General features: G+C 42.7%; 1 protein-coding gene across 3 annotated transcripts in view; it reads right to left on the bottom strand.

Moving 5' to 3' along the window:
- LOC126398821 (1-phosphatidylinositol 4,5-bisphosphate phosphodiesterase beta-1) overlaps positions 1 to 13230 on the bottom strand; it is a 207704-nt gene that overhangs the window by 96741 nt on the left and 97733 nt on the right. For all 3 annotated transcript variants that reach the window (XR_007570817.1, XM_050058427.1, XM_050058428.1), the window contains exons 4-5: positions 4205 to 4345; positions 1802 to 1881 (exon numbers count right to left, since the gene is read on the bottom strand). Coding sequence is in view for 2 of the 3 variants with exons in the window: in XM_050058427.1 (XP_049914384.1) it covers positions 1802 to 1881; positions 4205 to 4345 (221 nt within the window). In the remaining variant the exon portion in view is untranslated. The remainder of the gene's footprint in view (positions 1 to 1801; positions 1882 to 4204; positions 4346 to 13230) is intronic.

The raw sequence follows: 13230 nt of genomic DNA, 5'->3' as shown, positions 1-13230 counted from the left end.
GTATAGACATTCTGCCTGCCTGTTGGAGAGATAGAGAGAAGATTAAAGCGTCAAATTGCGGTAAAAGATGTTGTATAAAAGACAGGCTACAACTTTTTTTCCTTGTCCCCCCCTGGAATTATTCTCTAAAATTTTACTGTTTATTGTCCCCCCCAACTATGAAATGGGATTTTCGCCCCTGGTGTGGACCCCAGGAAGAGTAGTTGCTACCTTGGTAGTGACTAATGGGGATGCCAATTTACTTTAATGTCTGTAATGTAAAATTGGTGTTTGTGTGTTGTCAATTTGTGATTGTGTGCTTTGCATATTTTGAAAAACTAAAATAAAAAAAATAAAAAAGAATATTGTTTTTGCAAAAACACCCGGGAACATCATTAGGGCCATATCGCCCACTCCTGGTAGCAAGCAGCTACTTAAAGACATGCTGAGTTCTGCTTTGTTTCCTGCTGATGGGAACATTGTCTACATATGATACCCCCCTCCCAAAAAATGTATCACAGCATTAAGAGATGCTGCAGAAGAATATCAACGGGGATAAAGTCTTCACATGCTGTTGTAGTATTAAGACAAAGAATCGCCTTGTTTGTAAGCAAGCAGTGCACAACAACTGCTGCTGCGAGCAACCAGCGTGACTGCGAAACCTGCTCTATCCAACTCTCTGTGTAGTATGTGGTCGATGGCCACTTTTATTGTCTCATAAGTCAATTAGACTCCTCAGGGGTGCGAGTTAATGGCTTCTGTTTACTGATAAACATCACACAGCTGGGAGTTGTCACCAAGCAGAGCCTGGCATATTCTCTCCATACAGTGCGGCGGATTCATATTTAGGTTCACTCGCTGCACACGTAAATCAGCTGCGACCCATAGATCAGTCTATGTGTGTGTGTTCTGATAAGATCAATATGACCCCGGTGCTGTTAGACACAGTTATTACACAGGATCAGAGGCGGTGCGAGGGCGATTGATGGTGACTGTCTCGCTGGACAAAGAGCCATTGATGATGGCTCGGGGTGATTTATGTAATAGGCTGGAGCCAACAAAATGGTGACTCCTCTTTAACATTTTAACACCACCTCAATTTCAGGTCAGCAACTCGACCTGTTGAAGGATCTCCTGACGCAGGGTTGTCATTATGTCATCAATGCAGCAAGAATATAGGCTGCAGCACTCACAAGCTGTCACATACGCACTCCTGCACTGAGGAGCAAGTAAGCCGCTCAGGTTCATGAACTGATACATATTTCCAGCTGTTTTATTCCTCCTCCTTCCTTCCTGTTTGTTTTTTCTCTCCTTACTCCCCCCTTCAGTGTGAGGTGCAATGACCTTCATAAACTCAAACCCTCAGGCTGCCTTGTGGAGCTGTGGAAAGCAACCCCCCTATTTGTGTGTGTGTGTGTGTGTGTGAGTACAGTGCAGCACATATGTACCTCGGTGTTTGCACAAAGGTGTCTGTGTGTGTGTGCTGCAGGGTTTATGATGTTCTTACTGCACATTCTGCACGGTTACGTGAGTGTTACAAATATGTTTTTGCATGCATTTGTCAGTAAACACTTTACGGTGTCGGAGAGTTGTGCACTTGTCCGCAATCACAGTCAGTCACATGTCTCTTTTACACAAGATGCCTGATTTGCTTTTTGGTGCTGTTTCTGTTTATGTACAACACAGTACATACCTGATGTGACGCTCGTGATGACAGAGGTTTGTTTGTTTCTAGCAGGCCTGATTTTCATATTTATCTTGGGGATTTACATTTTTTGTGTGACTGCTTGTGCGTGTGTGTGTGTGTGTGTAGATGACATACGCTTTCTCAAGACAGTCCTCTCTGGACATGTTCTGCACCAAGAGGTTAGAGGCCAGGTTGAACAGCTCTTCCGCCCATTCCTGCAGAGCAAACAGAACAAACGAGCAAACAAACAAAAGAAAAAAAAAAAAAAGCAGACACACAAACACACACATACAGCGTCAGTTGCAAACAACACTGCTGAGTGGAGCTGCACAATAATTGCCAAAATTATAAGAACAATTATTTCAATCAAAACTGAGATCATGATTATTTGTTAGATTATACATTGATTTTACATTTTATTTTATTTTTGTTGCACTTTCACATTGAACAGAGCACATGCTTCAGATTGTAGGGATGCACGATATTGGATTTTTTGCCAACATCAGATATGCTGATATATAACAACCTCTTTGACCGATAACCAATACCAATATTGATATATCTACTTTTTCCCCACCTAATTTTAGTGATCATAGAGTCTCTTTTGTAGTTGAATAAACATACTGTACAGGCATACTCTTATCATGATGGCCCACCAGCAGACAGAGACATGAAATACAATACTTTTCAATGTATGTAATATTCATTAATTGTGCAAATAAAGAAAAAGCATGTTGGCTGATTCTGATGTTTCATTTTAAAGCCATATCATCGTGATTCCCTACTAGGTTGTGCTCTTTTCCTGCTCATGAACAAATCTTTGCATTCAGATAAGACTTTTGCCCAAGATATAAGATAACTAAAAATAAATGTGATGCAGCTAAATGAAAACAGTGCTTATTGGACACAAATACTTTGCTGAATGGAATGTGATTGCATTGGTAATATTAATATGTCTTTGAGAGCTGGATGGAAACAGTGCTGTAACAGCGTTGCTGTTAAGCCGGGTTCAGACAGAAGATTCGCAACAAGACAAAACCTTTTAAGAACGTTGCAGAGAAAAGTTGCAGCGGTGTGAACTAGGCAGTCTGGCCATCTGATGGTGTCACCTCTTCTGCGCCGAACCCTCTGTTTCCATCCTCATGGTGTGCCGTTGTCTAACAGTGGGTCGCTGCTCATGCTCCCTGTATGTGCTTATGAACCCCCCACGCATACACACATTCTTACTTATTGATTAATTGTCGCTGGTTATTTATAGTTTGGCGTATTTCAGATGATTACAGTCCATCTGATGTTCTATTTGTTTCTGTTTTTCCCCGTTTCATCACTACTACAAACGCAGCTGTAGCCAGTATCTCACTATCTCTATCCTCATTCCTATTTTAAGAAGCTACAAATTATATTCAGCCACAAAATAAACCTGAAAAGCTGAAAATCAGAACAGAAGTACAGTTGTTGCATAGAGATGATACACTGTCTAATCTAGTTGCATTGGTGTGAGCCGACATGTTTTAGAAAGTTGCAAAACGGCGCATTAGTTGCAAGTTTCAACTTGTCTTGTTGTGAATCTTTGGTCTGAACTGGGCTTTATGGATGTCTGAGTTGATACTGGAAAGAGACGGTGAGGTAAAGCTAGCAAGGATACTCTTCTCTATCTTCATCCATTCATCGTACTGCAGTTTGTGGTGTTTCTCATGCGCTCTTTGCATATAATTATTCCTCTCCTTAAACTAAAATACCTCCAAACAACAGATAATGATGGTTGATGAATGGATGTTGCATGACAGCTTGTCAAAAGTGGAAGCTGCCTGTTAGTTTAAGAAGCACTTGAATTGAATTTCTATGAGCGGAGCACACATTTTAAACGTTAGTATCGCAGGCGATCATGTTCATTTAATTGTGGGAGGCCAAACTGTGATATACATTACTGTATTCGATAAATTGTGAAACCCACTGCTGAGGGTTGAAATGTGGTGGTGTGACTACAGCCGTGTGTTAGGAATAAATGCAGACATTAGTTTGCACATGTTGATATGCTGATAATATCTATTTGAATTTAGAAAACACACTGTCGCTAGTTTGGTTAACCTTGGTGTGAAATTTCAACCCTGAAGCTACACACCATGAAGTCAGCCCAACAGAGAAATGGTGCCTTCAAACTGAACAGATAATACACAGGAACTTCTTTTAATCCCATCTATTTATCACCACTTAAAAAAATAAGCATGTTGAGATGGAAATCACATCATTGTCACGCCGTCTTTTATAATTTTTAATTAACCTTTGTGCCATAAGAACAAACAGTTATTTCAAGCTTTCATTTTTGCAATATTAACAAGTATTTTTTTTAGTGGTTTTGTTTTTCCTGTTTTATCTCTATCATCATTCACCTGCATGCCTAAGGTTATCACTTTTTTCATTTGAAAACTTTTCTACAGCCTGGAAAAACTTCCATAAACACTGAGCTCACAGACATGAATGAAACCCCTTATCATTGTATTTGTGTTGTTTTTGTTCTTGTGCAGAATATTTATTTACCTTGGCTGTCTCCTCCTGGAAGGCCATGAAGTTCAGGTAGGTGATGTTGACCATGTCGGGGCCGCTTACCACCGTCAGCATCCTGTTCTCCATCTTCCCCGCCAGTGTGCTGACATCCAGTAGCTCACGCAGCTTGGCTTCCTGAACAATGACACACAAACAAGAAAAAAAGGGCGTCATTACAGAGATCAAACCATTAGTTTTCATTATCTATTATTTTCCACACTTTGTTTCCCTCTTTTCTTTGTCAATAGCAGTCCTTGTTTCAAACATACCTCACCTAATGTTGCATGCCATGCCATTAACACCAGTTCAGTGCAAACTGTTGTACTGTACTGTACTGTACTGTACTGTACTGTACTGTCATGTCATAATATATGTAAGTTTTAACACTCTCCAATTGTCCTATGGCACTTACCCGCCCCTCCATAAAACATTTAAGTAGCAGAGGATTTTAATTTTGACCTAACTGAAGACATTTACTACATAAAGTCGTGTTGAAAAGACACAAATCAGTGCATAAGAATTCATCAGAACGCAGGAAATTAAGTGTCTGATGCTGAAATTTTCTTGTGGAGGACCCCAAAAATCTCCTGTGTGTCACCCTTGAAATTTGAAATTAAACTAGGGAAGTCAACAGTTAACCATTAATGGGTTAACAGCCATTTTTGACCAATTATGCACGTCAATCTGTGGGTTAATTTTGCTACTCTTCAGTTTACTGTACTGCACACCACTTGGGGCTTTTGGGAGCTAGCTGGCATTGCCACTCATCTGGCGATTACCACTATCAATACCAACCCCATCCCATGCAAAACCCCTGTTCGCACTGTTTACTTTGTTGTTGCTATTAGCTCCGTTAGCACCGTTAGCAGTGTCAGCATGGCGAGTGGTGCTAACATACTTAACAATGCTAAAGGGGTTTTGCAGCTCAAAATAAAGCCAGTTACTCACCGCCACCATGGGTCAGGACAGCATTAACAGCAGTAACTGCCGAATGAGACGCGCAGCTAGCAAGCTACGTGGTGGCGTGTAGTGCTGAGCGGCAAAGCTAGCTAACTAGTTGAGACTGGAGGGTGGACAGTGGGCAACATGTTTCCATGTGTTAACGCAGCTAGCCTGCTGTTTGTCAGCAAGGCCAACAGCAAATATAATAAAATGCAAGACATTTATGACACAAAACATTAAAATTTCACTATCTCTAAATGGATAGCTCTTTGAAATGCTAAAGCTAACTGAGTCAATAGCGCCTGACTAAAAGGAAAGCGCCTCTTGAATTTCACATCATCTCTAGTTTCTTATTGAACATTAACCAGTTTACAGTTAATGGGTGTTGGGCTAATGAAAGCAAAATAAACTGAAACTGACACCCCTAAACACAACGTACACGCTTCGCATCAAATGTACTTTGTCTTTTTTGTAATGTTGTATTGCACCAACCAAATAAATAAATAAGAGCCAGCCAATTAAAGTCATCAGTAGGGGTTTCCTTTTCACATCAAATCAGTCCCAACAATGTAGCCAGCTTCTAACCACAGCTGCATACACACTGTAAACCACCCCACCCTTACAAGAGTGAACTACAGTTCAGCCAAACCTGCATCCAAAACCCAGCAGCACAACAAAACTTCCATTAGAGGAATGACAAATGACATCAAACAGGCCAGGAAAAAAAAAGACTAGGCATGCTGTTTTTCAAGGAAGTGAGAGACAGTACTGCGTTGGGTCATGGTTTTGTGGTTTGATGTTGCTTTACAACAAAAAAATCGCCCTCTGAGTTCACTGAACTGAAACAAGACCTGCCAGTATTTGGGAGTTCGCACAATGTCGGCCTGCTGATTTATGTGATTAATGAGAGGTCAGCTGTCTGAGGCAGACAGTGTGAGGAGCGAGGTGAGAGGCTGCAGCCTCAGTAGATCCCATTGTGACTTGCAAGTTTCATATTACAGGCTATGAAAGCAGCAAACAAGGTGGGTTAAGCAGCACTATGATGGGAGACGTTTCAAGTGTAAACTAATTAAAGCGCCTGGAGGCACTGAGCTGATATTAAAAGAATGACACTGGTGAACTTACTGGTGCAATATGTTGACTTTTACAGTTTCAAAGCAAAGAAGAGAACCAAATATCTGCAGGGGATTTATGGTGTTATTTATTATCAATGACCCTGTGAAAACTCTCCAAATCCCGAGAGCTTAAAGCTGAGGTAGGTAGAAATCTGGAAAAGGCAAAAATACAGCAGTATCTGAAAAACACACTCTCCTCCTGCAGCTTCCCCCTCTCCTTCCTAGGCACCTCCCACGAGACGACCATGGGCACATGCACACGCTTCATGCAGTAACAGTGTTTCCTATACATTGATTTATTTAATCTCATTTCTTAGTACAGTTCCCTGCAGCACAATCACTCAGCCTCTCCTTACCATGCTCTCTGTCTATTTATCAGACCACAAATGAGAAAAGAATTAGCGAGCTAATGTTAGCCACCCCACATTCCCTCCGCCTCGCTCCCTGCTACTGTGGACTGCTTCCCTGGGAGGAGAGCGGGCAGCAGCTTTGGAGACAGACCTTTAGTCAGCAGTTGTAGCGGCCTGAATCCAGCCAGCGCAAACCTCCCAGCACCAGTTGTTACAGTGTACTGTTGGCCCACAATGGCGCCAGTCTAACCTGTTTGATGATAACAACAAAAAGTTTGCTGATCCGGTGGGGAATCATGGCTGTTTGGTCTCCTGAAGCTGGGGTTTGCACTGGCTGGATTTGAGATGCTGCAGCCGCTAACTGGTGGTCCATTTCCAGGGCCGTTGCCTGCTCTTGTCCCAGCGACGTGGTCTGTAGCAGCAGGGAGTGATTTCCTCTTCATCTCTAAATCGCTTTGCTGACAATGACACATTTTATTCTCAGTCCTTCTTTTTGAGGGTTGCTTTGCAGTTGTTGCCAAAGCTAGGACACAACTTTCTTTGCAGGGTTCTTCGCTATTGAATCAGGCTGTAACCGAAGGGACGTGCACGCACATCTGCATTTGTGGAACAGCCAACAAGAGCGCCTTCTTTCTGAAATGACATGTGATTGGCCGATGTCTCTCGTCATGAGCAAGATTATCTAAAGCCAGAAAACAGAGCCAAGAGGAGGCACAGAAGTTTTCTCTCAGACCACTCGAGTTACAATATGCTCAAGGTTTATCTGGGGAGTTTTGCCCAGTGATGCCACAATAAAACTGCCTTTTTCCCAGCTTTAATGGTTTTCAAACCTTCCTTTCCAGCTTGTTTTCAGTTTGGAAAACATCCTCCCGTCTCATCACATTTTCAGCTTAACTGTGAAAGACGGTAGCAAGAGGAGCAGCCAATGCACAGCAGCACCTCGTGACCAGGCATAATCAGTGGATTCACTTAGCTGAGGGGATCCAGTGTGAGGATTCTGTTTTTGCTCAGGTAGGTTTTTAATAAACGCTTCCACAAATACTGATAATTCATTCATGAGAAGAAATTATCTCCACCATCAGCGATGCCATTCCTGGAATAATTCCCTGCACCCTTCATTATCTTACGAATTCAGCAGGTTAAATGACTCTGTTGTAAAATGTCCGTTGTAACAAAACATCGGGTGTTGGCAACAGTTCAGTTGGCACAGAGAAAAACTCTGAAGAATTTGTATTCAGGGAAGGCGACTGTCTGAAAAACTAAACCAAACTAATTTTAGCAAATAAGATAAGATAAGATCGACTTTATTGGCCCAAAGGAAATTTGTCTTGGACACACACAGTATCTGCCGGTTAAGAAAATACAAAATGTCAAAGTGCATAAATCCAGTCCAGGCACAGGCTGCCAACAACCAACAAACTGCACACAGCCCATCACACAACACACCTTTAGTCATCATAACAGTGTACATGATATGTGCAGCAAGTGTAAAGCAACCTCATCCACAAAGAATAAAAACACAAATATATATTTAAGCAGCTCATTTTTGGTGCGAATCACATAAAAAACAAACAAAAACAAACTACAATGCCTCTGAGGTGCAAGAGAGGAATAACAATGATCTTTTTTCATTCCTTCCCAGCCCAGTACGCACGCAGCATACAAAATGGTCGCTCCCGCTTAATTAACACAACAAAAAAGCCCTGTAAAGGATTTTGCAGTGAAAGCAAATGAGCTCCCACTAATTTAACCAATCAAACAAAGAGCATTGTGTCCTGTGTCACGCTGATAAATGTCCTCTACACGTCCCTCACGCCCCCCAATCAAATTGTGCAGCTTAGTGGCGCCCATTATTATCATGCTGAACTTTTCTGAGGCGATACATTTTCCCTATTGAGGAATCTCTCCCCACTGACAGCCTGTCTGTCTGTTTGCTTCCCATTGAGGCATTCAGTCCTGTGTAGCTGCATGGAGGGAGACTTTCTTTAAATTACACATAACTAACTCTACCGACTGCACAATGCAACTAAAATGAAAGATTTCCAGTGTTTTATGATTGATACGCTTGACCGCCAATCAATTGAACACAAAGTGCTGATTTGAACGGGAATCCATCACTGTCCACTTACGTAATCTGAATGCTACCAGCCCCATCAATCAAAGCATAAAAAGCCACTTTCAATTTGCTAAAACACACTAGAACCCTTTGAGAGATGCTTTGGCAGACGGCCGAAGATGAAAGGCTTCTGAGAACAGACGAGACGACAGTAAGATGCATATTTCATTTATTACAGCAGCTCGGACGTCAATACAATTTGATACTGTTCTGACGCTAGTTGTAGCCATTAGCTGAACAAACATACAGCTCATCTCCGTGTACACAGTCAGCGTGGGGCTGATCTGGGAGGGAGCCGCAGGCACTCAGAGCAACATCAACTGGAGACACATTGGCAGTTACACTGGGGAAGGACAGAAACGAGCTGATGTCAGGGAGGCGGGCCCTGCTGGACAGGAGGAGGAGGAGGAGGAGGAGGAGGAGGAGGAGGAGGAGGAGAAATGAAGAGAGAGAAAAATAAAGCCATGAAAAGAGAGGGACAGAAGAGGACAGCAGTGGGCTCAGACATGCGAGAAGTAATTTGTGCTGGTCCACTGTGGGAGCCACTGGAGGCATGCCTGAGGTCGCTGTCACCACAAAGACAGCAGATTTACAGCCAAACAGGCTCTGTGTGGGGGGCTGGATGGGACTGGGATGATGGCATCTCTGAGGCAAGAGGATACTTCACAGTCTTGATGTAAATCCCAAATACTCCTTGCTCCTGTTACCCCTCTGTTTTGCGCCTTAATGTCTAGGGGTATGGTGTCCCGATTGTTGATGGAATCGGGGGCAGGGAGAAGTGTTGAAGCTACATAGCCCTCCAAATGTAGGTTTTTCTTTTAGAGGCACAGTCCAAACTGAGTGTGATGAGAATTCATCGGCAAGATGGCTGCAAAAGCAACAAAAGAAACCCCAAATGTATTTTATTTGTTAATAAAGATTCAAAATTAGGATAACCATCAAATTATCGAAGTTTAATGTTGTTTTATTGCATCATTTTCTTCATAAGCACAATCAAAAAATCACTAATGGTCTGCTGATGTCCTGGTCTTTTATATTTGATGACTTGTTTGCCTGAACTCTGTGCTTTTAAGGGGAGGTACCGACCGAATTAAATCAGTACTTCGGAGCTCTGAGGCCGGCATCGGAGCTCAGTAGAGCCACTGAGTTCAACTTCAGACAGAGGTGGAAGCGCCCCGAAGCCAGCCACATGCCAATCCGTCAGCCGCTGATTTGGCCTCTCACTCAGTGTCCCAGCAGTTGAAAATTAATATTTGTTATTTCAGAGAAGGTAAAGTACAGAAAGAAAGGCACTGTTGGGTGCCTGGTATTGGTTCAAATGTCCCTAACCCATGTAGCGTGAAACTTAAGTTATGAACAAATCACGAGAGTCAATGCTTTTCGATCTCCATCGGATAATTGGCAAATGTCACTGTGATAATATTTTGACCACAATCAAATGCCATCAACAGCTACTGATGATGTATCAGGGTCTTGAAGGGTTGTCCCATTTCACAGGGGAAGATTTCAGCCACAACCCCTTGTAACTCTTCTCCGAGGGGCACTTGAGAGCAAGGGGTAAGGGTAAAAATAAGGAATCGGATTTGGCCTTGAAGCACTGATGTGAATGTCGACTGCATCCAGAGTGTATGCGTGTGAACGTGTGTCATGCGTGGGTTTATTCAGGCATACATGGTGCATGTTAGCAGCTGCAGAGTGTCAGTACTGGAGCTCTTCTCAGTCACTTAGCATTCAGGTGGAGCTGCAGCCTGAGGAAATACACAGACTTCCTCTTCCCGTCTGAGTTTGTCACAAGGCCCTACCTGTCACCAGCCTTGCGCTCGAACTGTGTCACACCCTGTTGGGCACAGGGGAACAGATTCACATTGGCAAAGGGAAGCCAGCAACACCTCAGGTCATTAAACCTGCAGCACGGCACCTGTCTAAACTCACACACGCGCCAGCTTGGACACACATGAGAGTACACATGCATTAAACTCAAGTAGCAATAAATCAAGACACACAGATACAGTGTGACTGCACACAAGTCAAATGTGTGTGTGCGTGGGGGTACACAGACACACACAGACACCACATCAAAGAAAATGTCAATATGAATGATTGATGATGACCCAACTACCTACACACATGCCACTCCACACTCGCCTTTAATGTGCCTCACCACAGATGTGATGCCACATACTGAAGACTTAAGTCAACCCCACAGAGGTCCACTTTAAAATCAGCAGAGAAGATGACACTTGACAAAGGACACACTGCGATACTCACATCTGACAAATAGCAGTGGCAATATTTCATTTTTATAAATGTAGTGTTTCCCTTAAAAAATATGCTGGGGCAGTTGAAATAATTGATTAGGTGTCAAGGATATAGCTGCTTTAATAAGTGAACAGTGCCTCGTTCATGGAAGGTGCTGCTGGTGTACAAATTGATGTTACAGTCTCTTCAGAAGAACTTTTTTTTTTGCTCCTTAATGTACCAACTCTCACAAGACATACAGTTCACAGAATAGTGCGTAAAAAAAGCCATTCTGGTTGGCATCTGGAGGATGCCTGCACTTTAGATGACCCAGGCTGTGCAGTTTGTAGCAGTTCACACACTACATTTTTTAAAGCATCTGCACTTGTGAAATGAAAGGATGTTTAAGAAGCACAGAGTTTAAGAAATATTTCAAGGGGTTTAAAGGAATGCTTCAGTCCCCAAATGGCCATTTGTATATTAAGAACTCAGCCTGTTTTATGCTGAATTTGTGAGGAAAACCTTGTTTTGCTAAACACCGAATCCAGAAACGGAGAAAAGTCTTGAAGTGAAGTTACAGTTGATCACATTTAACAAAGCAAAGCAAAACAATGGTTTACAAACTCTCACACAACTTGCACAGTATAATCCAAGGCTCGCAGTTGTATCTATGTTCTCTTTGAACCAGACTACATAATCAAGGCAGTGGTAGACCAGCAGCTCCGGAGTTCAGCGAGGTAAAATTACAGTTTTTGTCGATGGAGTCTGCCGTACAAAGTGTCATTTCCATTCAATTCCCCGTCAGAAAGAATTGTCTGATTGGGAAATACTGAGCGTACGACTGGATAACGAGACTTGGAATATTAGGCCGCCCCCAATAGTCGACCAAACATTAGTCGACTCGAAAGGTCATCAGTCGGCAAGATTTCATTGAACCCTTAGTCGTAGAAAAAAATATATATGCTGAAGTTTTCCTTTAAGATATTGGTGGATACAAATATTAAATATTTTATGATTTATATAAACTACATGCAGCATTTGAAACCTGGAGTAAAAGTCAGATGCTATCATCATCTGTTGCGCATCGCCTCATCTGACCTCCCACTTTTACCCACTCCACATTGAATTGCTAATCTCTTCATCCAACAAAACATCCAATTATGGCCCTCTCAACCCCAGAGAACCACACATGGAGACAAACATAACCTCTGCAGAGCGGGAGGGCTTCAAAGTTATAAATGACTTCACATCAGTATTCAGAGGAACACATCCTAACGTATGGAGCTGTGACACCGCAGAGCAGCACTGCAGGTTATGAGCAGGGCATCCTCCTGCTGCTGACTAGCCTTGTTAACTAACAGAGCGGCAAGATGCTGCTGGTGGGGCAGTAAAGAGCCTCGGGCATTTGGAGGGAAATTATGGGGTATCAAGCTGGGGGTGATGTGCCCATTCTGCCACACAAACACTGTGCACATGCGATGTTTCTCATTTTTACGCACCCATGAGTGGAAATAGATGTGTAGTAGTGGCTGGATGACGATCTGCCTTAAGCCAATTACCTTTAGTGTTGTGTGTTGTGTATTTTGTGTGTGTGTGCCTATTTGCTGTTACATGTGCTTTCTTGTTTATGAGCCAGTATGAGTCACAGAGTCTACAGAGCGTTTCAGCTAATCCTAAGACGACTCCCTCTCCTGGCGATGCACTCATTTATTTAAGAGGGTCACGCTGCATCTGCAGAGCATGTTTTAAACATTAGCCACATCATAACTTACACAGACAGAAAGCACTGAAACATTGATCCCATTAGAAGAGAGGGCCCTGTCTTTCTCACCGCGCTAAAGCCGTTTCCTGCAAATGACCTCCCTAATCATCTGCACGTGTGCATGCGTGGACACGGACGCGCACACATAGTCACAAAAATGTTGACATCACATTCTTCAAGCATACAGATACCTGGAGGTGCAGTGTGAGTAAACACACACAGGAAGTGTATGCAAATGATGTGCATGCACCGTAAATCTCAACACAGTGTGACCATATACACTGCATACATACATTTTTATAAACAGTTTTCTTACACTTAAAGGGAAATATCGGTTTATATCAACCTGTCTCCTATCGTCCTAAATTTGTTTCAAGTCACTAGTGACATAGAAATAATAGTTAGCATGTTAGCCGTTAGCCTAGATACAGCCGTAGCGTCAGACCTGTTGAAACGTAAGTGAACGGGCATCCTTTCAAGTGCAAAGTTAGTCCACT

This window comes from Epinephelus moara, chromosome 12 (assembly GCF_006386435.1).
Source record: "Epinephelus moara isolate mb chromosome 12, YSFRI_EMoa_1.0, whole genome shotgun sequence".
Taxonomy (NCBI): Eukaryota; Metazoa; Chordata; class Actinopteri; order Perciformes; family Serranidae; genus Epinephelus; species Epinephelus moara.
Note: the sequence above shows the minus strand (reverse complement) of the source record. Positions and strands in the feature narration are given on the sequence as shown.